Source organism: Pan troglodytes, chromosome 11, assembly GCF_028858775.2.
Source record: "Pan troglodytes isolate AG18354 chromosome 11, NHGRI_mPanTro3-v2.0_pri, whole genome shotgun sequence".
NCBI lineage: Eukaryota > Metazoa > Chordata > Mammalia > Primates > Hominidae > Pan > Pan troglodytes.
Window position 1 is genome coordinate 8,942,434 of NC_072409.2, and position 25,400 is coordinate 8,967,833.

At 54.1% G+C, this 25,400-nt stretch overlaps 1 protein-coding gene across 10 annotated transcripts; it reads right to left on the bottom strand.

The window, feature by feature from the left end:
* Positions 1-282: 282 nt before the first annotated feature.
* LOC101059273 (uncharacterized) lies at positions 283-25,400 on the bottom strand. Of its 10 annotated transcripts, none has more exons than XM_054658452.1 (5): positions 20,398-24,681; positions 10,926-11,662; positions 10,393-10,742; positions 9,007-9,158; positions 4,760-7,927 (listed from the first exon to the last, which is right to left on the bottom strand). In XM_054658452.1, the coding sequence occupies exon 1, from the start codon at positions 23,486-23,488 to the stop codon at positions 22,886-22,888; it is 603 nt and encodes a 200-aa protein (XP_054514427.1). In that variant the 5' UTR covers positions 23,489-24,681; the 3' UTR covers positions 4,760-7,927; positions 9,007-9,158; positions 10,393-10,742; positions 10,926-11,662; positions 20,398-22,885. The 10 variants fall into 10 exon arrangements, 8 of the variants coding, with proteins under 8 accessions (XP_054514428.1, XP_054514427.1, XP_063643567.1 ...); XM_063787497.1 differs by having other exon boundaries at positions 4,760-8,087; XM_054658453.1 differs by lacking the exons at positions 4,760-7,927; positions 9,007-9,158 and adding an exon at positions 283-550.

Below are 25,400 nucleotides of genomic sequence, written 5' to 3' on the forward strand. Positions count from 1 at the left end.
CATCCAGGGAGCTCCTGCCCCACTAGCTCAGAAGAGGTGGGGCTCCCACCTATCTGCAGTTCCTGCTGGCTCCATGGAATGTGCAGCCCTGGCTGCACCTCCCCCTGCAGCTGGTATGATGGCAGCGGCCACTCCAGATGGGCCACCAGTGCCATCAGAAGCACAAAGAGAAGTGATTGAAAAATTTCGCCTCAGTAAGTTGTGGGGCAGGATAAAGCAGTCTAACATATATTTAATTGGCATTTCAGAGGAGAAAAGAGAGAGAAGAAGACAGAAAAAAAATTATGCTGAAAATATTCCAAGGTTTATTGAAAAAAGAAAATTAATCTACAGATTCAGAAAGTTCAGTGAGCCCCAGCCAAGATGAATGCAAAGAAAGTCCTATTTAGGCACATCATGGGCAGACTGCTGAAAATCAAAGAGAGAGAATGTGGAAAGCAGCTGGGGTGAGTGGGGTGGGAGGAGACAATTATACATAGGAAAACAATGCTGCAAAAGACTGCAGACTTCTCATAGAATCAATGCAAGTCAGCAAACAATGGAATGGCATCTGAAAAGTGATGAAAGAATAAATCTGTTAACTCCGAATGGTATCAGTGAAAATCTCTCTCAAAATGGAAAAATAAAACCATTTGGGGATAAATAAAACAGAGAATTTGTGGCCAGCAGTCCAAAGACTGTTTTTCTTTTCTTAAATTCTTTAAAAATTAATCCACCTTTTAAAGTAAAAATAACAATGCATTCTGGGATCTATAAGACATACAAAAATAAAGTATATGACCACAAGAACACCAAAGGCCAGAGAAGATGTGATGGCATTACATATATATATATATATATATATATATATATATATATATATATATATATTTGTTTATTTATTTATTTATTTATTGAGACGGAGTTTTGCTCTTGTTGCCCAGTGTGGGGTGCAACGGCGCAATCTTGGCTCATTGCAACCTCCACCTTCCCGGTTCCAGCAACTCTCCTGCCTCAGCCTCCTGAGTAGCTGGGATTACAGGCATGAGCCACCATGCCCGGCTAATTTTGTATTTTTAGTAGAGATGGGGTTCCTCCATGTTGGTCAGGCTGGTCTCGAACTCCTGACCTCAGGTGAGCTGCCCGCCTCGACCTCCCAAAGTGCTGGGATTACAGGCGTGAGCCACTGCGCCCAGCCCTGGCATTATATTTTTGTAAAGTTCTTACGTTATACATGAAGTGGTGTAATATTATTGGACAGTAGACTGGATATTGAAGAATGCATATTGTAACACTCCAGCAACCAAAAATATAAAGAGGCATAGCTAAAAAGTAAGTAGAGAAGATGGAATAAAATATTTTATTAAGTCTCAACCAAATAGAAGGCAGTAAAGGAGGAACAAAAGAGGGGGGACAAATAGATAACAAATAGCAAGATGATAAAACTTAAACCCACCCATAATGATAAGTATATTACATATGAAAGGACTAGGCACTGCCATTGAAAGGCAGATATTGCCAGACTTGATTGAAAAGGATCTTAGCTGAATTCTTGTCTGTAAATGGTGAGAATTAAATGAGACTGTGAATCAAAGCACTGAGCACAGTGCCTGGCCCACACTGGAGGCTTCTTCAGTGAAAACTCTGAACATATTCTAATAAGAGTCCTGCTTTCCTTCACGCCTGTCTGTGAGCTCTGTGGGGAGGCCCCAGTTAGCCACCCACACAGCGTACAGCCCAGAGCTGAGCATTCATCTAATCAGCCTTTGTGGACCTCCAACGTCATGCCAGACAGATGGGGCCCTTATCACCTGGCAGTTGCATGTAGGTTATATGTCTACTTTTCAGGAACAGTGAAATGACCCCTCCTCCTGTGCCTCCTCCAAAGAGGAGTTGGAGAAGGAGCCAGGGCACAAAGAGACAGATTGTCAAAACCATGCCTATGCCAGGCATGGTGGCTCATGCCTGTAATCCCTGCACTTTGGGAGGCTGAGGCAGGCAGATCACTTGAGGTCAGGAGTTCGAGACCAGCCTGGCTAACATGATGAAACCCTATCTCTACTAAAAATACAAAAATTAGCTGGGCAAGGTGGCATGCACATGTAATCTCAGCTACTCAGGAGGCTGAGGCAGGAGAATCGCTTGAACCCAGGAGGTGGAGGTTCCAGGGAGACGAGATGGTGCCACTTCACTCCAGCCTAGGCGACAGAGTGAGGTTCCATCTCAAAAACAAAACAAGACAAAACAAAACGAAAAACCATGCCTAGAGCTGAGACATCCTGAGGCTGGCTGGGGTCATCAGCTTGTGGCCAGTGTAGCCACCGCATGTTGGCCCACACCCTCCCCTTCCCTGGAAGCTGAGGCCAGAGGTCTGCCCATTAATCTCCCAGTGCCCCAGGGCTTCATGGGAAGCCCCTTTCCCCAGAGAAGCTCTTGTTCTCTAGCGTGGAAGCCCAGCACCTTACTTATTCCTGGAGTCTAGCTCCCTCTAGTCAAGCCAGAGTACCCAGCTTTTGGTCAGGGGGCTGTACGTGTGGGGCAAAGGGCAAAGCGGTGTCCAGGACCTGGAGCAGGAAAAGCTTGCATTATGCTCTGTGTCAACCCAGTGGGGGCTACAGGTCCTGGGTTACTACTTGCCAGTTGGTGGTTGTGTGGGCAAGGAAAGGGGGATCATGGGTGGGACCCTGAGAGGCACTTCTCATTCCCCTGTGAGAGGCCCCACATCTGGCCTCTCCAGACAGACTCCATGCTGGATAACAGTTGGGTTCAGAACTTTAAGGAACAAATTGCTGTTTCCAGCTCAGCTGTTCAGTCCATTGGGCTCCTCCTCTTCCAAATCCCCTATCACTAACCCTCCTGCCGCATGAGGGTAACCTCTACCCCTACTTCTAACACCATGGAGTAGTTTTGCCTGTTTTTGTCCTTTATATATGTGAACTATTTTGCACATTAAGGTTGTAGATTCATCTATATTGTTGTGTACGGTTTGTTTATTCTTAAAGCTGATCAGTCATCCCCTGTATGAATGAATAGTCTATAATTTCTCTATCTGTTCTAAAGCCGGAGGATATTCAGATTCTTTCCAGTTTAGGGCTGTCCTGAATAGTGTTGGTGTGAATATTCCAGGTTATGTCTTTCTTTCTTCTTCTTTTTTTTTTAATTGAGATAAGATCTTGCTCTGTCACCCAGGCTGGAGTGCAGTGGCGAGATCACAATTCACTGTAGCCTCCACCTTCCGGGTTCAATCAATCTGCATGCCTTGGCCTCCTGAGTAGCTGGGACTACAGGCATATACCATCATGCCTGGCTACTTTTTAGTAGAGACGAGGTTTTGCCTTGTTGCCTAGGCTGCTCTCGAACTTCTGGGCTCAAGCAATCCTCCCTCCTTGGCCTCCCAATGTGCTGGGATTACAGGCATGAACCACCTCACTTGGCACAGGTTACATCTTTTGATGAACACGTGGATGCATTTCTTTTGCCTGTATGCCCAGGAGTGGAAATGCTGGGTCAGAGGGCAGGGTGTGTTCAACACAATTAAACCTTACGGATGCTTTCGTGGTGGTTATACTAATTTAGATTCCCATCAGCAATGTCTGAGAGTTCTGGTTGCTCCATATCCTCATCAACACTTGGTATTGCCAGTCTTTTTCACTTAAACTTCTCTGGTGTCTGAAGCGGTAGCTCACTGTGGTTTTGTATTCTCCTTGCTATTGTCCGAATGTTTGAGTTTCTCCCAAAAACTCATACGTTAAGACTTAATCGGCTGGGTGCAGTGGCTCATGCCTGTAATCCCAGCACTTTGGGAGGCCGAAGTGGGCGGATCATGAGGTCAGGAGTTCGAGACCAGCCTGACCAACATGGTGAAACCCTGTCTCTACTAAAAATATGAAAATTAGCCGGGCACGGTGGCACACGCCTGTAATCCCAGCCACTTGGGAGGCTGAGACAGGATAATCACTTGAGCCCGGGAGGCAGAGGTTGCAGTGAACCAAGATTATGCCACCGCTCCAGCCTAGGCAACAGAGTGAGAGTCCATCTCAAAAAAACAAAACAAAACAAAACAAAACAAAAAACCTAATCACCAAGGTGATGGTGTTAGAAGGTGTTAGAAGATGGGGATCTTTGAAAGGTGATTAGGTCATGAGGGCTCTATCCTTGTGAATTGGATAACTGCCCTTATAAAAGAGGTGCCAGAGGACTGTCTTCCCCCTTCCACCATGTGAGGATGCAGCAAGAAGGTGCCATGTTTGAAGCAGGGAACAGGCTCAGGCACCGGATCTACTGCTGCCTTGATCTTGGACTTCCCAGCCTCCAGAACTGTGAGCAATAAATTCCGTTGTTTATAAATTTCCCAGTCTAAGGTATTTTGTTACAGTATCCTGAACTGACCAAGCCACCCCCATGAGTCATGAAGCTAGCAGCTTTTCGTGTATTTATTGGCCTCCTAAGTACTCTTGTTATGAAGTACTTTAATGCAAGCCCTCCCCCATTTTTCTCTTGAATTGTCTGCCTTTTTCTTTTTGGTTTGTAGGAGTTCTTCATATGTAGTGGGAAAAAATCATTTGGGATGTGTGTGTGTGTGTGCACACGCAAATGCATGCATGCACGTGTTTCAAAGGCCAATCTTCTCTGTCCCACAAATTCAGAACACCACAGTGGTTGGGCCATAATTGCACTGTGGGTGGTGGCAGGGTTTCAGACAAAAGGCATAATAACATGTCACATAAAATTAATCTGATTTGAATCGATTTTGTACATGATGGGTCAATTTGTCTTGGTCTGATGCTTGTATAAGAGCTACAAGGAGTTTATATCTCATTTTATGCTTGCACATGTTTAAGTAATACACAATAAAAATCATTTAAGGCAACAGTGAGGGCCCAGGAGATGCCCTTCTTCTCTAGGTAAGCAGGAGATTCTCAAAACACAAATCCAATCTGTGACTCCCCTGCTTAATGCATCTCAAAAGATCCTTTTTTTGTCTAGGATGGAGATGAGACTCCTTCCCCTGGTAGGCGGCCTCCTCGGATCTGCTCCCCTGCACTGTTCACTGAAGCCGCCGCCTCCTTCTGGGCATGGTCTCTCCATGTCTTCTCTCTCCACATAAGCCCCCAGCCCCTGTTTTGGAGCAGCTGCTGCCCTGACCACCCCTTTTGCTTAGACTTAGCTCAATCATTCCTTCTCTGGGAAGCTCCCACTGTGGCCTCTGAAACCACCATCCCAGCTGGGCACTTTGCTTCTTCTTCTTTTTTTTTTTTTTTGAGACACAGTCTTGCTCTGTCGCCCAGGCTGGAGTGCAGTGGCGCCATCTCGGCTCACTGCAACCTGTGCTCCTGGGTTCATGCCATCCTCCTGCCTCAGCCTCCCGAGTAGCTGGAACTACAGACGCCCGCCACCACGCCCAGCTAATTTTTTTGTATTTTTAGTAGAGATGGGGTTTCACCGTGTTAGCCAGGATGGTCTCAATCTCCTGACCTCGTGATCTGCCCGTCTCGGCCTCCCAAAGTGCTGGGATGACAGGCGTGAGCCACCACGTCCGGCCTTTGCTTCTTTGCATCATCTCAGCTGAGATTTTTAATTTACTTGTGGGATTCTCCCCTCCCAAACTATAAGTTCTGTGAAGACAGAGATGGTATTTTTTTCTCCTCACTTTATTTATTTATTTGAGACAGAGTCTCACTATGTTGCCCAGGCTGGAGTGCAGAGGTGCAATCTCGGCCCACTGCACGCTCCACCTCCCGAGTTCAAGTGATTCTCCTGCTCAGCCTCCTGAGTAGCTGGGACTACAGATATGCACCACCATGCCTGGCTAATATTTGTATTTTTAGTAGAGACGGGGTTTTGCCATGTTGGCCAGTCTGGTCTCAAACTCCTGACCTCAGGTAATCCACCTGCCTCTGCCCCTCAAAGTGCTGGAATTATAGTCACGAGCCACTGCGCCCGGCCTTCTCCTCACCTTTTTCTCCAGTGTCCACTCCAGCATGCAGTATTTGATAAGCGCTCAGTAAATGTTTGTTGAATGACTTACTAACCTGAGCTTGTGTTAACTCTCTCACTGTATTGATTCTGAAAGGCAAAGAGGGCCCAAGGTCACACGTAGGGAAGGGCCAAAGGCAGGACTGGAGCCCAGCAATTCTTGTTCAACCACACGGAATGGGAAGTAAAGTCCTCTTTGGCCAGCAGCAGAGAGGCCAGGTCCCCCTTGTCATCAGCCTGGAAGACCCTAAAGGATCATCTAGGACAATTCTTTCATTCTTCGAATGGGGCATCTAAAACTGAAGAGTGGACAGGGATTGTCTAGAGTCATACTGTGAAGGTGATCTGGAAGTTCCGAGAGAACACAGCAGATTCTATCCTGTAGAAACACAACGGGTTCTACCCAGATTGCCTGACATTCAATATTCTTTTTTAATTAAACTATATTAATTAACTACTTTTTGAGTGCAGTGTTGTGATCTCAGCTCACTGCAACCTCCACCTCTCAGGTTCAAACAATTCTCCTGCCTCAGCCTCCCGAGCTGCTGGGATTACAGGTGTGTGCCACCACGCCCAGCTAATTTTTGTATTTTTAGTAGAGTCAGGGTTTCGTCGCGTTGGCCAGGCTGGTCTTGAACTCTTGGCCTCAAGCAATCCACCTGCCTCAGCCTCCCAAAGGGCTGGGATTTCAGGCGTGAGCCACTGAGAGGGGCTCTGACACTCAACATTCTTTCCAGTATCCCCAACTCTCCTGGAGGTGAAGGACTAAGGGGGTGGGGGCATGGCTCTCAGACTCCAGACTGACAACCTAATATTGAGGCTGGGCTGGGACTGGAACCGAGATTTCCCAGCCTGAGGCCAATGGATGACAAGGGCCTTTCTTGTTCTCCTCCAGAGCCTCTACTGGAGCCCCACTAGGGAATTCCTGTCCTCGGAAAAGTGGGAGAGGACCAGAACATTCTGGAATAAAGACTGGAGACATTCAGAGTGATGCAAGAAGTACAGTCCACAGTGGAGGAAAACTCCAGCTGCCAGGCAATTGCCCGCTGGTCCCTGGCCTGGTCTAGGTGGTTGTGGGGGAAGGGGAGCTAACTGCAGTGACTCACTTAACCCTTTCCGGGCAGAGGAAGATAACGCTTTTTAATTGAAAAAATTTTTTAATTAAAAAACATTTTTTTGACAGCTTCTTGTTGAGCAGGGCTACCCCACAGGCCATGTGCCTAGAGTGGCCTTAATTGAAATTTTTGTTACAATCATTGTAGATTCCTGTACAGTTATAAGAAATAAGAGCAAAGGCCGGACGTGGTGGCTCACGCCTGTAATCCCAGCACTATGGGAGGCCGAGACGGGCGGATGACGAGGTCAGGAGATCGAGACCATCCTGGCTAACACGGTGAAGCCCCGCCTCTACTAAAAATACAAAAAATTAGACGGGCGTGGTGGCAGGCGCCTGTAGTCCCAGCTACTCGGGTGGCTGAGGCAGGAGAATGGTGTGAACCCAGGAGGCGGAGCTTGCAGTGAGCCAATATCGTGCCACTGCACTCCAGCCTGGGGGACAGAGCGTCTCCAAAAAAAAAAAAAAAAAAGAAGAAGAAGAAGAAATAAAACAGAGAAGCTGGGCACAGTGGCTCACGCCTGTAATCCCAGCACTTTGGGAGACCGAGGCAAGTGGATCAACCAGCCTGGGCAACAAGAGGGAAACTTCATCTCAAAACAACAACAACAACAAAAAAGAAAACAGAGGGATCCCAGGTACCTGCCTTCACTCAGTTTCCCCAATGGTAACATCTCGCAGAACTACTGGGCGCCATCACAGCCGGGGTCTGACTGCTCTTGCTCAGGTTTCCCCGGTTTTCCGTATCCTCACGTGTGTGTATTCACTTCTGTGCAATTTTATCGCAGGCCAAGGCAGGCGGATCACCTGAGCTCAGGAGTTTGAGACCAGCCTGGGCAACATGGTGAAACCCTGTCTCTACAAAAAATACAAAAATTAGCCGGACACGGTGGCACGTGCCTGTAGCCCCAGCTCCTTGAGGGTCTGAGATGGGAGAATCACTTGAGCCCAGGAGGTGGAGGTTGCAGTGAGCCCATATTGCGCCACTGTACTCCAGCCTGGGTGACAGGGCGAGACCCTGTCTCAAAAACAAAAACAAATAAACAGAATGAGAGTATGCAACCTTTTGGGACTGGCTTTTCCCCTCAGCAGACACCACTTTTCTTGAGCACCTTGATCTCATAGTCCCAGGGACGGCTTCTGTTATTCCCATTTTACAGCTGAGCAAACTGCTCCCCAGCGCCCAACCCCCAGAGCCAGTGCTCATGATGGCTAATTTGGGGAGCATCTCCTCCAGGAGAGGAGGGCAGGGGGTTGGGCGGAGGGCTGGGGCCAGAGCCTTCCCCAGCCCTGCTGAGACCCAGCTCCCTCTTCTGCAGCCTGTCTCAGAGCGGGGTCTCCTTTGTGCCTCCCACCCGCTCCCCAGGCCCGTCTTTTCCCTCAGCAGAGAGGCAGTGAATGGGGGCCGCTGGGGGCCAAATCTGCTGACCCGAGGCCCAGCTTGGCCACAGAGAGCCTGTGACTAGCACGGTGGCCCCATCCTCTGAGCCTCAGGATCCCCCTGGGTAAAACAGGGGGAAGGGTCACACCCTGCAAATCCATGAAGATGCAATGAGGCAACGTGTGAGGCGCAGTCAGCGAAGTGCCAGGCGCAGAGTGAGCCCCCAGCGCACGCCGCGGAGAGCCGCCCGCAGCCCCATTTGGCAATGAATTATGTATGGCCTTCTGGCAGCCCTGCGTGTGGGGCTGCAAGCTCCCTCTGCTCCCCCCTGCTTCTCTTTCCGGTGAGGGGCGCAGGCTCCCCGGGGGGGTGGGCAGTGTTCTTTGTCTCTCCTGCAGGGACCCCCTATCAGCTTCCCAAGGCTAGTGCCTCAGTGCCCAGGATGCCCATTTCACAGGCTGGAGAACCAAGGGCTGGTATAGCTCAGGGTCTTTTTCAACAGACACTAATAACAATAATAGAGCACCACCAGTAACAATAATAATCACCATCGTACCTGCTGGGCTTTGTTTTTCTGTGTGTGCCAGACACATTTAACAGAAAATCCTTCATCCAACAAAAATGTCCACCTGTGCAGGCACTGTCCGAGGGGTTGGGGGCATAGCCCACAACCAAACAAAGTCTTGCCCTCACAGAGCTCGGGTGCCACTGTGGGAGAGCAGGAAATTAATAAATGAGTAATTTATGACATAAAATGTCAGGTGACAGAGGCTATGCAGGAAGAGGAAAGGGACGGGGTGGTCAGGGAAAGCCTCTGTGAACAGGTAGCATTTGAGCAGTGCCTTGAAGGAAGTGAGGGAGCCCTCTCAGGAGGTATCTGGGGAGGAATGTTCCAGGCCAAAGGAACAGCCAGTTCAAAGGGCCTGGGGTGGGACCTGTGCCTGTGCCAGGCTCACCAGTGCAATGGGAGGCATCAGATTCTCAGAACAGCCCTGGGAGGTGCATGCCATCACTGCCCCATTGTAGAGATGAGAAAACTGAGATTCAGAGCCTATTTAGAATCTTTCCTCGTCTGCTTTGCGGCATATGCATAAATGTGTTTGGTTGGGGGTGTTAGGAAATATGTGATATGTATCACATCATCTTTCTTTCTTTTTTTTTTTTTTTGGTGGTGGGGGATGGACTCTTGCTCTGTCGCCCGGACTGGAGTGTAGTGGCGCGATCTTGGCTCACTGCAACCTCCACCTCCCGGGTTCAAGCAATTCTCCTGGCTCAGCCTCCCGAGTAGCTGGGATTACAGGCATGCATCGCCACGCCCGGCTAATTTTTTTTTTTTTTTTTTTTTTTTTTTTTTTTTAGTAGAGACAGGGTTTCACCATGTTGGCCAGGCTGGTCTCGAACTCCTGACCTCAGGTGATCCGCCCACCTCGTACTCCCAAAATGCTGGGATTACAGGCATGAGCCACTGCACCTGGCCCCATCTTTCTACAACTGGGAAAATTCTGAGTTCCGGAACCATCTGCCCAGGGATTTGGGGTCAGAGATGGTGGGCCTTTCTGATCCTGGTCTTTGCCATGGTTATGATTGTGGCATCCCTGCCTGTCTTCTATCACGTGCCTCAGCCTGTTTTTTTTCCTTTGCCAGGCTGCAAGCCCCTGATATCAGACTAACAGGAGCACAACATTGCACGGTCTAAAGACACTACATTAGGGTGAAATTTTGTTCTTCTATCTTCCCCCCTTGCATGGAGAGGACCCTCATTCCTGCCCCCACCCTCGCTTCACTGTGCCAGGCACAGGCAGAGCCCAGGTGCTGCCTCTGCTTGTCTGCAGTTGCCGACGAGGCCTGCGCTGAGCATTTTGGCAAGTCTGGAGAATTGAAGGCCCAGGCCCTTGGCCCTATCACCGCAATGCAGGCCCAGAGGTGGCAGGCGGGAGCTTACCGATGGATCTGCCAGTGTCAGTCCCAGAGCGGACCCCAGAAGTGTTCAGGCATGGACTCGCACTGTCTGACATTTCCATCGATGGCCTGCATGAGGAATGGATGGTGAGCATCCTCCTTCCATCTCCAGCTGGGGGTGGAGGGTGTGAGCCTGCCCGCCGAGAGGAAGCCAGTTACAGAATCAAAATGACTCAGGCTGGGCTCTGTGGTGCGTGTCTGCAGTCCCAGCTGCTCTGGAGGCTGAGGCAGGAGAACTGCTTTAGTCCAGGAGTTCGAGGCTGCAGTATGCTATGATCATGCCTGTAAGTAGCCACTGCACTCCAGCCCGGGTAACACAGCGAGACCTTGCTTCTGAAAAACAAAAACAAAATGACTCACAGAAAGGCGGAGTGGCCAGAAATCAGGGACTGGGAACCTGTGGGGGAAGAAAAATCACTCAGCAGTGGTCTCCTCCCAGCCTTCCTGCCTCCAAGTTTGCCCCTCTAATCCGTCTTACAGAGCTGCCAGCTTAATCGTTCCAATTAATCCTCCTACCTGAGCCAGCAAACCTTCGCTGTTGCTCCTACTTGCTTCCAAAGGCAGTTCAGTGTCTGGCCCCACTGTCTTTCCAGGGTGTCCTCCTCCTCCCGGAACACAACTGGCTGCCCACCGGCTGGGCGCGGTGGCTCACGCCTGTAATCCCAGCACTTTGGGAGGCCAAGGCCGACAATCACCTGAGGTCGGGAGTTCGACACCAGCCTGGCCAACATGGTGAAACCCTGTCTCTACAAAAAATATAAAAATTGACCGGGCACGGTGGCTCATGCCTGTAATCCCAGCACTTTGGGAGGCCGAGGCCTTGGGTGGATCACGAGGTCAGGAGATCGAGACCATCCTGGCTAACACAGTGAAACCCCGTCTCTACTAAAAAAAATACAAAAAATTAGCTGGGTGTGGTGGCGGATGCCTGTAGTCCCAGCTACTCGGGAGGCTGAGGCCGGAGAATGGCATGAACCCGCGAGGCGGAGCTTGCGGTGAGCCGAGATCGGGGCCACTGCACTCCAGCCTGGGCGACAGAGCAAGACTCCGTCTCAAAAAAAAAACAAAAAACAAAACAAAACAAAACAAAAAACAAAACAAACAAAAATTAACAGGGCATGGTGACACACGTCTGTAATCTCAGCTACTTGGGAGGCTGAGGCAGGAGAATCGCTTGAACCTGGGAGGCGGAGGTTGCAGTGAGCCGAGATCACACCACTGTACTCCAGCCTGGTGACAGAGTGAGACTCCGTCTGAAAAAAAAAAAAAAAAGAAAGCCTTTGTCCATGCTGTTCTCTCTGTCTGGAACAGCATCACACTTGCAGGCCAGCTCCACATCAGAGGAGACCCTCTTTCTACAACTCTTGAGGGCCTCTCCAGTCCTCCAGCCCCACTCCATTCCACATCCTCACAGTCAACACAGCCCCACTTGCCTGGACTCTCGGAGCAGTCTCCCAATAGGCCTCCCTGCCTGGGGATAAGTCCCAGCTCTCAACCTGGCACTCAACGGCCTTCCTGATCAGCTGGGCTCCAGCCTCGTGATTCCCACCCACTGTTTGACCTGACACAGCTGCTTAAGTTTCTCTAGTTCTTCTAGATTACCCTGTTCTCCCACTTTGAGACCTTCTTATGTGTAGATTTCCTCTTCCTGGAGCGCTTTTCCCTCCCCTCTTGGCCCGCCTTTTACTCATCTGTCAGGAAGCCATGTTGATTCCACCTCCTCCAGGAAGCCTTCTTGGATTTAGGGTCCCTCCTGTTGGCTCCCAGAGGTCCCATATCCCTTGCATCATCACAATTCCTCCTCCAGATTGAAGCTGGCTGCTTTGCCAGTCTCCTCTAGGCCATGGTCTCCTGAGGACAGAGCCACACATTGGCCTCTGTCTCCCCCAGCTTGATCAAGGCAGGAGGTGCCCAAGAAAGCCCAGAAGGAAGGAGTGGGAAATGGTCCCGCACATGTATTGAGCTCCCGCTCCACAGTGAGCCTTTTACTTGCAGCCCAGTAGCCTGGATGGCTCGGCCTTTCTGACATGGAGTTAGGTCACCATCTGGTCACAGCCTGCAGCCCCAAGCTCTTCTCTTTTCATCTAGATAGTGGGCATAACCCTGGATCTTAACAGCCTGTGAGATGCAAAGGAAACACCAGACCCCAAGGGCTCATCCCAGTCCCGGGTAGATGATTTTAAGCATTTCGTGTTCCTATCATTGGTCGTTATTGGGGCTCTGGAGCCAACCTCTGTGGCTTCAAATCTTGGCTTCTCCTCTCCTGGCTGGGTGACTTTGGGCAGTTACTTAACCCCTCTGTGCCTCAGTTTCCTCATCTGTAAAATGGAACTAATCATAAGCTCATTTTCTCTGTTTCTCAGGGCCCTGGAGAGGATTATAACAATTGATATGCATGCAGAGTTTGCACAGCACTTGGTGCAAGGGCCGGGCAAATGCTGGCTGTGGTTGTTATTATCTCGGGGTCACCCTGAGCATCTGATACCAGTGAGGAGACTCTGGCTTCTGGGGAATCTTCCAGAGCTGCAGATCTGAGCCTGGCAGGAGGAACTCTTAGACCTTGTGAAGACTGAATTCCTGTCCCCTGAAGCTCTTGAAACCATCCCATTCATGTCTGCCGGTCAGAGTCACCAGGAAGTTCTTCCTTGTATCTATCCTAAGTCTTTCCTGCGTTGATTTCTCTGGGTTCCCATCCAGGCCGGATAGGAAGACGAGGGAAGGAGCCTTAAGGGTGTTTCAAGCATCAATCCCAGAACTTCCCAGCTCAGCTCAGAAGCCAGCAATGTGAGTCTCTGGCTCCAAGGGGGCCAAGAGCCAGGAGGGGAGGGTTTGCCTGGCTCAGTCTCCTTCGAAGGTCTCCCAGCCACGGCCAGATGCAAAACCACCTTTGTTCGCTGAATTTCAGGCCGTGGGAGGGAATGGGGCCAGCGCCTGGGGTGCGGCTGGGGAGGGAGGAAGAGATGCAAGGATTGAAAATTCGAGGGAGGCCTAGAGCAGCAGGGAGGCAGGACAGGGCACCCTGGGCAGCCAGATAGGGGCAGGGGTGTGGGAAACAGAGGGCGCAGAGCAGGGGCCAGCGGGGCTGGGAATACGAGCCTCGGGGAGGCCGGCGAGGCGCGGAGAGGGAGGCCTCATACCAGACACTGTCTAGACGCAGCAATTATTGTCAGCTCGGAACACCCAGGCTCTGCCGGTTCAGCTGAAAGGGAGCTTAACAAAGAAGCAAGGGAGGAAGAAAGCCGGGAGAAAAGCCGGCTCCTGGCCTGTCGGGCTCTTTCTCTGCCTTGGCCACCCCCCTTTGTGTTCCACCAGCCCTGGTGGGGGGGACCCCAATGTGAAAGCCCAGCTCAGAGATGCCTAATGGGGACACGGCTCCTCCTGGGCCCAGGGGGCCTGGCCAGGATCACTGTGTGGGTTTTTGGGAGGGAGAGGAGGGTGCTCTGGGCTGCCTCCTGCACGTGTATTTCTTTATATGGAGGCAGTGAGAACAGAATTCCCGGGGAGACAGCAGGCCTGAAAGTTTGAATCCCAATTCCCCCAGCTTCCTGCTGTATATATAGCTCTGGGCCGACTACAGATTTCTCTCAGCCTTGGTCTTCTCATCTGCAAAATAGGAAAAAGAACACTGCCTGGGCCAGGCGCGGTGGCTCATGCCTGCAATCCCAGTACTTTGGAAGGCTGAGACGGGTGGATCACCTGATGTCAGGAGTTTGAGACCAGCCTGGACAACACAGCGAAACCCTGTCTCTAATAAAAATACAAAAAATCGGCTGGGTGCGGTGGCTCATGCCTGTAATCCCAGCACTTTGGGAGGCTGAGGCAGGCGAATCACCTAAGGTCGGGAGTTCGAGACCAGCCTGACCAACATGGAGAAACCAAGTCTCTACCAAAAATACAAAATTGGCCGGGTGTGGTGGATTGAGTGCAATGGCGTGATCTCAGCTCACCGCAACCTCTGCCTTCCAGGTTAAAGTGATTCTCCTGCCTCAGCCTCCCAAGTAGCTGGGATTATAGGCATGTGCCTGTAATCCTTTTTCCCTCTTTGCTTCCATCCCAGGGAGAGTCCTTCATGCGTTGGATGGGACCTCCAAGGCCCTAAGTTTTTGTGGCTGCAGAGTCAGCTCAGAGCCATTTGGGCCAAACTCAACAGACCCACAGACAGAGAAAATGTGGCACATGCTCTCCGGCTCAGGGCTGCTACGTGGCCTTTTTCTCTCTCCTCCTCTCCCTGGCATTCTTTGCAGTTTCTGGGACTTTGGGTTCCTCTCTGGCTTCCACTTTCTCTGGGCCTCCTAGAGTCTCTGTGATTGTCTAGACTTTCATTCTCCCGCCACTACCCCAGCCACTGTCTGGAACCTGACCTTGGCTGAGCCACTGGGCCTGGTATTACAGGCAGCTCCAAGCTCAGGAACCCCAAGCTCCATCCTGGGAGAGGACAGACCAGGTCCTGAGTAAGAGGTAGACAGGTGGCCCTGGACGCTGCCCTCCAGCCACTGGGCTCCTTGAGGAGGGGCTCAGATGCTGCTCCGGGGTTCCAGAGTGACCAGGGCTGGGGGTGGATTTTCAGAGGAGCAGCCCAGGCCCTCCTCCGTCCATCATTTCCTAGTCTGGCCTGGCTGGGTCATTCCCTGGTCCTGGAGAGGTTGGAGGTGTCCCATGGGTTGTGCCTCAAGTGGAGGGCAGGGCACTTAGTGCAAGGGACAGTCTCACACACACTCACACTCACTTATACACTCACACACGCACACTCACATACACTCTCACACACACATTCACACTCACACATATACACTCACACTCACACATATACACTCACACACTCACATATACACACACTCACATTCATATACACACTCATACACACACACTCTCGCACTCCCTCTCATACTTTTACAGTCATTCTAACACACACACATGCTGTCCCAGAGCTAAGGCCCTGACACCTGCCCCAGTGACACTCCCCCACCACCAGCCTGGGTCCCTGGCTGCTGGGCACCCTCACTGTGTCTAGAGCTGGAAGCTCCCTTCCCCTCTCCCGCTCCCACACGCCCATAGCTGTCCACTGCCTGCAGATCCAGGGCAGACCCGTCTGCTTGCATCAGAGGCCCACCTCTCTGGAAGATTCCGGCATGTCCCACCATGTCACATGTGGTTCTCTTTGCCTGTCTCCTCTCTGCACCTTCGCTCAAGCTGTTCCTCCCCCTGGCACACCGTTCCTGGCTGCCCCCACCATGTCTCAAAACAAATGCCTGGCCTCCCATGAACCTGCTCCCCCATGCTGTCCTCTGCCTCGGGGACAGCACCAGCGTCCACCCACTGCACATGCCAGGGCCCAAGGAGCCTCCCCAGCCCCTCCTTCGCCTCCTTCACCCTCACACCATGCCACACCATGCCCTGTCCCCTGTACCTCCCACACTGTCTCAGCCAGCTGCCACCATCTCCCCTGGATCTCAGTGCCACACTCCCAACCGGCTTCTGTGTCCACTCTTGTCCCTACCATTCTGAGTAAGCTTTGGCAATCTAGTCTCTTTTCTCTATAAAACCTTTCCTAAGCTTCCAGCCACCACAAGACAAGGGCTGGTCTCAGGCCAAATGGCCCCCTCCCTGCCACTGGCCATAGTGATCTCCTCTCAAGCTCTTAGGTCTGTGGCTGGGGGTCCCCATCCAGACCACCCCTGTCCCTCTTGCCTCCACCAGTCTCTCCTCCCCTCGTCAGCCACCCTGGTCCTCAGGCACCCTCTTCAGGGAGGTCTTCTGCGACCTCTGCAGAGGCCAGGCCCAGGGGACCGGTGCTCCCTGCCCGCTACCCCCTTGTCATTCTTTAATGCCTTATTCATCATGATTTGTGCAGCTACCGTCTCTGCTGTAGGACTGCCCTGTGTGGGCCTGGCTGTGGCTGTCTTGTTTGTCACTGTGTCCCCAGCACCCTCCTGGGGCCCTCTCTGGGTTTGGTTTTCAGCCTGGCTCCACCAAGAGGCAGGAAAAAGGGAGCCCCAGTCCCTCCCACCCTCTCCTCCAGGAAGCCCTCCCTGGAGAGACCCTGGAGTATCAGGGGAGGCCTCCTTGCCCCTCCCCTAGGGCTCCCAAGCCCTGTGTCCCAGTGGCCACCAAAGGGCAAGGACATATTGGCTGGAGAGCCCCCAGAACAGGGCTGCGGCTGCCTTGCGCCTTCCACTCCTCCAAGCCCAGTGCCCCGCCCCACCGCCCCCCCGCCGCCCCCGCCCGGGCCTAGGTTGATGATGCTGGGGGGCTGCTCTCAGCTGGGGCACCAGGAGGCCAGGATGGAGCCCCACAGAGCCCCAGGGGTACGGGAGAGGTGGCAGTGCCCGCTCCGCATCCATTCCTCCTCCCCAGGCCCTGCCAGCTGGCTTCTCCAGCTCCAACTGGGCTCTGCCTTTCCCTCTCCCTCCATCACCCTGCTGCCTCCCCTCCTTCTCCCCTCCTCTCCTGCTCTCTTTCGCGTTCCCTCCCCTCTCCCCATTCCCCTTCCCGGACCTCCCCCGCCCCCACTTCTCTCCTCTCCTCTCCTCTCTTTTCCTCTCCTCTTTTCTCTGAGTCCTTCTCCCTCGCCTCCTTCCTTTCTTCTTCCTGGGTTAAAAATAATCAACTTTCTGGGAAGCAGCAGCTCCTGCTGAGCCGCCCTCCCCACACTCGGGAGCCCCTGAGAATAGCTTTCTGCGGTTCTCCACTAGAGCCCCTCCCCTCCCCTCGCCGCCTCCCCGCGAGCTGACTAATAAGCCCGGCCGCGCGGTGCCAGCTCGGCTGGAAAGGCGTTAACCACTTCGTGCCCGGACTGCGCGAAAGGGGCGGACGGGCTCCCTGCAGGCCCGGGGGGAGGGGTGGCGGGCGCGGGCGGCCCCGGGACACGGCTCAGGACGAGGCCCTGAGCGGCAGGCGGTAGGCCCTCGATTTTTCCTGGCGGTGGGATGAATGTTGACTTCTGACCGCCACGCCGGCAGGTCCTGCTGCTGGTGCAGCTAGCAGAGCTTAGTGGCATCGGTGGGCGCGCCAGGTGCGACACCCAAGGGATGGGTCGGGGTCACATGGAGGGCGTGGCTGGGCCGGTGAGGCTCTCTCCCCGTGGCCCGAGGGACTCCTAGGTCCTGGCACTGGGCACCGCCTGAGGGGAAGCCGGGGCTGGGACCGTTAAAGTTCGGGCCAAGGGCAGGGAAGGGCTGAAAACCGTCCTGGGATCCAAGGACGTCCACAGCTGGTAGGGTCTTTAGCGATCACCCACTCTGCTTCTTGCAGAAAGGGAAACTGAGGCCCAGAGGGTGTGACTGAGGCCGGGACGTCTCTCAGTTCCTGTCCCAGACTAAGGGAGGCCCGCGGCCCTGCAGCCGAGACTTTCAGTTCGGGCGCCTCTGCAGGGGTAAGGTTGGGGGAGGGGGGGTGTACATCAAGGTCAAAGGTGAGGGGTAGGTGGGGAGAGAAGAAGCGCTGAGCTCTGCGGGGTCCCCGTCAGCCCCGCCCACTCCGCGTGGTCCCGGCATTACCTCATCGCGGCGCGCGCTCATTGGCTGGCTCCCCCCCTTGAAGGACGGCCCAATGCGGCGGAGCCCGTTAACCCTTTCCGCCCCGCGGACTCTGCCCTGGCCATGCCACCTGCCTCCGCGGCCCCCAAGCGGCTTTCAGGCGCTGGAGGGCCACGGAGAACAGGGAAGGGTAGTGTGGGAGCCGGCTTGAGGCCGGAGAGCACAGTGGTTAGAGCACAGGTCAGACAACTACGTCTTCGGCCCCTGTCCTGCGGCCGGCCGGCCGGCTGTGTGACCTTGGGGGACTGGCTTCACCTCGCTGAGCCTCCGCTAGTTTGCTCAGCTGTAAACAGGTGAATGATGTAACTCCTGCCCTTCCCAATTCCTTCCCGGTGTACTTGCCAAGTGCCAGGCACACGTGGGCTCTGCGTTCTATTCCACCTTGTCTCCTCACTGGAAGAGGTACAGTTATTATTATGGGTTTTCCGGGGAGGAAACAGGGCTCAGGGCAGCAAAGCTGCCTCCCAAGGTCACGCATCAAGAAAGCCACAGAACTGGGATTTGACCCCGAGTCTGCGGGTTCTGAGCTGTACTCCTCCCCAGGGCAAGATTCTGCTTCTGCTGGGAGGCGCTGCTTCTAGGAGCATTCCGTCTCTCCGGAAGGAGGGACAGGACTCATACCCAGCTGGTCAGCTCGTGACACATGCCACTGTGGCCAAATAAAACCAGAGCCCAGGATCTCCATGGACAAGGGACAGGAAGAAGGGTGAGGGCAGGGAGGGGCTGGAGTTGAATCCTCAAACAGGGAGGCAGGAGGACCCTCAGACAAAGGCAGGGGGCTGGACTGAGCCCAGCGAGGGTGCATGGAGTAGGAAGCTCTGAAGAAGCCTGCAGGATTCCCTGGGGGTCAGCCTGCTGGTTAGGGGTCAGCCCAGGGAGGCGGCTTCTCTCTGGGCAGCACCAGGGGTCAGCCTGGGGCAGGAGTGCAAGCCGAGACCCACATACCTCATGTCTAGGTATTTACAAGTTATAAATCAAGCTAACAAACTGCTAAATAAAATATGTTCTGTTGCCGGGTGCGGTGGCTCACGCCTGTAATCCCAGCACTTTGGGAGGCTGAGGCGGGCAGATCACCTGAGGTCGGGAGTTGGAGACTAACCTGACCAACATGGAGAAACCACGTCTCTACTAAAAATATAAAATTAGCCAGGCATGGTGGCGCATGCCTGTAATCCCAGCTACTCGGGAGGCTGAGGCAGGAGAATTGCTTGAACCAGGGAGGTGGAGGTTGCAGTGAGCCGAGATCACACCACTGCACTCCAGCCTGGGCAACAAAAGCGAAACTCCGTCTCAAAAAAAAAAAAAAAGTTCTGTCCTCCTTCCTTGACAAATACACCTTCATAAGGACAAACACACCTGGAAGGCTGGGTTTGTGTTTAGAATTCTCAGGCTCCTTGGAGACCACAGGAGGAGCTGTAGCGGGTGGGGGAGCCCGCCTCTCAGCCTCTGGCCTCTGGCTTCACACTCGCCTCTTCTTTTCTTTTTGCCCCAGGTTTTGTCCTTTTCCCTGAGGGGCTGTGCATGCTCAGGTGTAGGCACTCCAGGCTGTAAGCACGTGTTCTGTCCACACCCCCTGCCAACAGCCACCTCCTGGTCACTCCTGGGGTTTAGGGGTGCCCAAACAGGTGGCTCAGACAACCCTCAGGAGGATGCACCCAGGACGCAGGCCGGGGCCATTGAACAGGGAACTCCAGGGCCCCAGGTGCCAGATCATGGTCAAGGGGCCCATGGCTCCAGCTGGAAATGTCTCCCTGGTCCAGGAGCGCTGCCCTCTAATGCACAGGGCTCAAGTCTGTGGGCTGAGGGCCCCAGGGTGCTGCGGCAGCTGGGGTGGCCAGAGCTGGACACGGGGTCTCCCTCCATCCTTGAGCTTGCTCCTAACCATCACCTCCAGCCATGTACCCCCGCCCCAGCCAGATTCCCCATGCCCCAACCAAATGCCGACCCTGGGGAGCTTCCCACCTCAATGAGTCAGCTCCCTTTACCCTGTCCCCACTGCCCCCCACCCTTATCCCCCTTATCCGGCTGCTCCATCTCCCGCCTGCTCCCTGGGCTCCTAGCCCCTACTCTCTGCCTGCCCCCCCAACCCCCCTCCGCCACCCTAACCTCCTATCTGCCCTCCTCAGCTCAGCCAGCCAGATCTTTCTAAAATGAAAGGCTGCAGGCTTCCTTCCCTCTCTAACCATCGCTGGTTCCCGGGCTCTCTACATATCATCCCCAGGCTCTGGAGGTCTCTCCTTTCCTCCCCTCTCCTCTCCTCGGGTTCTGAGCTCTAGCCATTTGGGCCTTCTCTCCAATTCAGTTTTGTGTGCTTTCTGCCTCACGGTCTTCATGCGCGCTACCCCCCTCTACCTGGAACCATGTTTTCTGCTCTTTGTCCCCGGCTCCCCAGACCAGCAGAAACCACATGGCGATGAGCACATGGAGTTATCAGTTTCCAGTGTGTTTCCTACCTGGCCTGCAGGCAACAGGAGGACAGGCTGGGTCAGTGCTGTTCACTGCTCCATCTTCAGTGTCTGGCACAGAGCAGGTGTCACTGAAGTTTCGTAAGTCAGATGCAACTGCACTGGGCTTGAAATCAAGACACCACAGCAGCTAATGTCTATTGTATGCTCACTGTGTCCTGGGCCCTGCTTTTAAGCATATGACATGTATTAGTTCACTTATTTCTCACAACAATCTTTGAAATAGGAATGATTACTATCTCCACTCTACAGAATGAGGACACTAAGGCACAGAGAAATTCAGAGACTTAGGCTCACAGCTGGCCAGTGACAGACCCCGATTTGAACCCAGGCAATGGAGCTCCAATGCTGAACCACCTCTTGCCATCTAGCCCCAGCTGGGCTAAGGCCTTGCTGTGGGTCCCTGGGCCAGTGTCTCCACTTCTCTGAGCTGCAGCTTTGTTTTTTTTTTTTTTTTTTGGGACGGAGTTTCGCTCTTTTTGCCAAGGCTGGAGTGCAATAGCGTGATCTCGGCTCACCACAACCTCTGCCTCCCGGGTTCAAGCGATTCTCCTGCCTCAGCCTCCTGAGTAGCTGGGATTACAGGCATGCGCCAACACGCCTGGCTAATTTTGTATTTTTTAGCAGAGACAAGGTTTCTGCATGTTGGCCAGGCTGGTCTCGAACTCCCAACCTCAGGTGATCTGCCTGCCTTGGCCTCCCAAAGTGCTGGGATTACAGGTGTGAGCCACCACGCCCGGCTCTGAGCTGCAGCTTTTCTGTGTGTGCAGTTGGGGGTTGGCCACAGTGGTGATCCCTGAGGTCCCTTCCTGCTCTGGCAGCCTGGCAGCTCCTCTGATGATCCATCCTTCAGGGAGCCAAGGACTCCCCGTGGAGGTCCTGCAGGGATGCCCAAGAGTTGGGTGGCTGGGAAACAGCTCACCGTGTGTTAGGCTGTAGACCTGAGTACCTGGCCAGGGACCCAGTCGTCCCCAGCAGTCTTGTCATCGTGACCGGCCTTCATCTCACAGGAACCCAGGCTGGGCTACGTAAATGAACTGAGCTGAACTGCCAGGTGCTGGGGTTCAGGCAGAGACCGGAGGCTAGAAGTTTAGGGGGGCCAAGTACTTGGGGCAGGGTTGAGCTTGGGTCCCCACACCAAGAGCTCCACAGTCATCTCAGGGACCCTTCAACAACAGCCCTGAGGGCTATGCATCCATTTTTTAGAGGAGGACATGATGGGGAGGCACAGTGGGGGACAGTGACCTGGCCGAGGTCACACAGCAAGAAGGAGTCTAGATTTGGCTTTTAACCACTCTGCCCCCAGCCTTGGGCAAAGGTGTTCAGTGTAGATGTGAGAGTGAACTGATAGAGAAGTTCTAGAAGGGGTCAGGTGCAGTGGCTCACCCCTGTAATCTCAGCACTGTGGGAGGCCGAGGCGGGCGGATCACCTGAGGTCGGGAGTTCGACACCAGCCTGGCCAACATGGTGAAACCCTGTCTCTACTAAAAATACAAAAATTAGCCGGGCATGGTGGAGGGCGCCTGTAATCCCAGCTACTCGGGAGGCTTAGGCAGGAGAATCGCTTGAACCGAGGAGGTGGAGGTTGCGATGAGCCGAGATCGTGCCACTGCACTCCAGCTTGGGCTACAGAACAAGACTCTGTCTTGAAAAAAAAAAAAAAGTTCTGGAAGAAACTCTGGGACATACATATGGTTATATGGGTCCATGTGTTCATACCCATGAGCATGGGTACCCCCTTGCTCCCCATCCCAGCACCTCTCCTTGCCCACCTCTGTCTCACTGCCTTTGTTTATTCGCCTGTGGTCACTGTGGACTCTGCTAGACCCTGAGCCTGTGAGGGCAGCGGCTGTCTTCCTGTTCCCTGCACACCAGCACGTGACTCGAGCACAGGCAGGAGGAAGGCGGATGGAAACACAGGCGCAGCCCAGGGCTGTTCCACCCTGTGTTCAGTCCCTTCCCTCCTTGGGCCTCTGTTTCTCATCTCTGCATATGGGGTAAAATGCCCCATCCTTAGTCCGGGCTCAGGTGAGCCGCTGGGTTCCTACTGGGCCATGGGAAGGGCCCTAATACCTGAAGGGCAGGGAGGATGAGGGCAGGCAGCTCAGCTGCCCTCCCTCCATCCTGGGGCCTGCCACCTCCCCTCTGTCTTCTCCTGATTCCGGTTCCCCACCAGGAAGGGCTCACTGTCCTGCTCAGCAAGTTCTCTCAACAAGCTGGGCAGCCAGGGGGGTGCTCTGCTGGACTGGAGGAGCCGATGTGAGCCCAGGCCACCCATGGAGGCTCCCTCTGAAGAGAGGGAACAGACAACCCAGCCACTTGTCAGGAACCCCGATCAAATACCCCACCCCCAAGGCTCAGCACTAAGTGTCCCAGGGGCCTGATTTGCAGGAAGGGCAGCAGGATGCTCACTTGGGGGTGGAACACTCACCTGAGGGAGGAACTGTACCTGCCGAGGCTTGGATTACCCACAAACTCAGCCCAGCAGGAGCCCGCTGGCTGTGCTAACAATGTCCACTGTGACGTTGCTGAGATTCTGCAAGGTTCTTTCAGTGTTAGCCCATTTTACAGAGGAGAAAGTTGAGGCTCCAGACAGATGTGAGCTTAAGCCTCTGGCCCAGTTCAAGTTTCCAAATATTCCAGAGGCCAGGGCCTGGGGCGGGGTGTGGGGCACCCCAAAGTCCAGGTGAGGGTGACCTGAGGGTGAAGTCTGGGTCTGGAGAGGCAACAGAGGGAGTGAGGACGGCTCCTGCCAGAAACAGGGGAGGGGTGTTTGAGACCTTGAAGGAGGTGGGACTGTGACAGTGGTGACTGTGGGAAGAGTCCGGGTCCAAGCAATAACTGGGAGAGACTTGGTGCAGGGCCCTGAGCTGAAATGGAGGAAAACGGAGCTGGATGGGTCCCTGCCCTCAATGGGGGGTAAATGCTGAGGCTGGGGGCACGAGCCCAGAGGAGGGCACCAGGGCAGCCTAGACATGAGCTCTATGGTCTGTGTGTGTTTACTGTGTGGCCAGAGCGTGTGAGGAGTGTGTGGAACCGTCTGTGTGATGTGGGAGTGGGGGGATAAGTGTATTGGCATATGGAGTGGGAGTGTGTATGTGTGCACGCATGCACGCTAGGGCATGCACCTTTGTGCCTGTGATCTGTGTCATGCAGTGTGTCTGTGCCTGTGTGGGATGTGGTCCCTGTGATGTGGGGAGTGTATGTCGGTGTGTGTGTGTGTTGTGGGGTGGTGCTAACTGGGACACTCTCCAGGGGAAGATCCTAACTCGGATGGAGGTGGAGGAGTTAACCAGGAAAATGGGAGAGGGACCAGCACGTGCAAAGGCCTGGAGGCATGAAGATGGAGCCTGGAGCACTGGAGGACTTGAAAGTGGTCCAGTGAGGCTGGGAGTAGGGAGGGAGAGGCAGGGGCTGGGAGGGACAGGGCAGGCCTTCCTCCACCAGTTTGAGTTCCATTAGCTTGAGGGTGTGTACAGCCAGGAGGGGTGGAGGGGCTGAGAGGAGGCCGAGCCACCACTGACCAGGTGGAGGGGTAGGGGGTGAGCCTGGACCGGGGCAGGTGCTGGGTGGAGGTGGGGGAGTGAGAGCCAGAGCTCTCAACCAAGCCTCTGGGAGGCCGCAGGGCCTGGGATCGCAGACGCGAGCCTAATCCCTGCTCAGCCCAAGAGCTGTAGCCAGAAGGTTCTTAGTTTCCCCTCAGTAAACTGAGGTTCAGGACATTTCTGGGGCACTTGCTCTGTGTGACTGGGCAAGGGCTGGGCAGGCATTTCCAGCATGAACACATTTTCCCAGGCCCACTGGTTGGAGGGCACCGAGGGGAGAAGGGGGACAGAGGAAAGGAGCCGGAAGCAGGAGCCAGAATTTGAACCTAGGTGGTCTGGCTCCAAGAGGGCCCTCTCACTTGACTTCAACAGTGACATTAGCCAACTTCAATAGTGACCCCAGTAGCCAGGCGCGGTGGCTCACGCCTGTAATCCCAGCACTTTGGGAGGCCGAGGCGGGTGGATCATGAGGTCAGGAGATGAGACCATTCTGGCTAACACGGTGAAACCCCGTCCCTACTGAAAATACAAATAATTAGCCGGGTGTGGCTGCGGGTGCCTGTAGTCCCAGCTACTCGGGAGGCTGAGGCAGGAGAATGGCGTGAACCCGGTAGGCGGAGCTTGCAGTGAGCCGAGATCGCGCCACTGCACTCCAGCCTGGGGAAAGAGCGAGACTCCGTCTCAAAAAGAAAAAAAAAAAAAAATTGACCCCAGTAGTGACAACAGTGACTCACCTGCCCCATGGGCTTCCAACTGAGATGGTTGTGCTCTCCTTTGACCCTGTATCCTGGGGGACTGCATACGGTAATTATATTGTTACTGCGCCTTTTTAGAGATGAGAAAACTGTGGTCAGTAGCAGAGTGGCCTGACCAGGGCTCCAACTCCCCCGTCCTACTGCAGATGATGTGGGGCAGTTTTCTTAGCACAGGCTGGAAGCTCTCTTAGGTAACACGTGGATGACAGCGTGTGACCCGGCAGAAAGGAATTGTAATTCCGGGTGGCTGTACGACCTTGGACGGTCCTTTTGCCATCTCTGGGCCTCGATTTACCCAACTGTACAATTCGCCCCGTGAGTCTAGGAAGATTTGCTGAGCGTCTGCCAACTGGCAGATGAGGAAACCGAAGTTCAGAGAGTTGAAAGCACTTGCCCCAGGTCAGGCGGCCGGCTTCGAAGCCGGATTCCGAAGGCGTGCCCTGCCCTCGGCCCCCAGCGGTGTCGTCTTGCCCCCAGGGGGCCGCGACGCAGGGCCGTTCCAGGCCCTGCCAGCCTGACGTCAAGCCCGGCCGGCGGGGCCTCGCTCTGCACAAACAGATGCCGCAGGCCAGCGTCGGGGCCGGGGGCGGCGATGACTCAGGGCCCCGAGACGGGCCGGGAAGCGGAAAGTTGTGTGCAGATGACATCAGCCGGCCGCGAGGGCGGGAGGGGGCCGGCTCCGGGAAACGGC

What these genes read in the sequence shown, in the direction of transcription:
- LOC101059273 (XM_054658453.1), bottom strand. Translation starts at nt 23,488, where the DNA reads ATGCCAATACACTTATCCCCCCACTCCCACATCACACAGACGGTTCCA.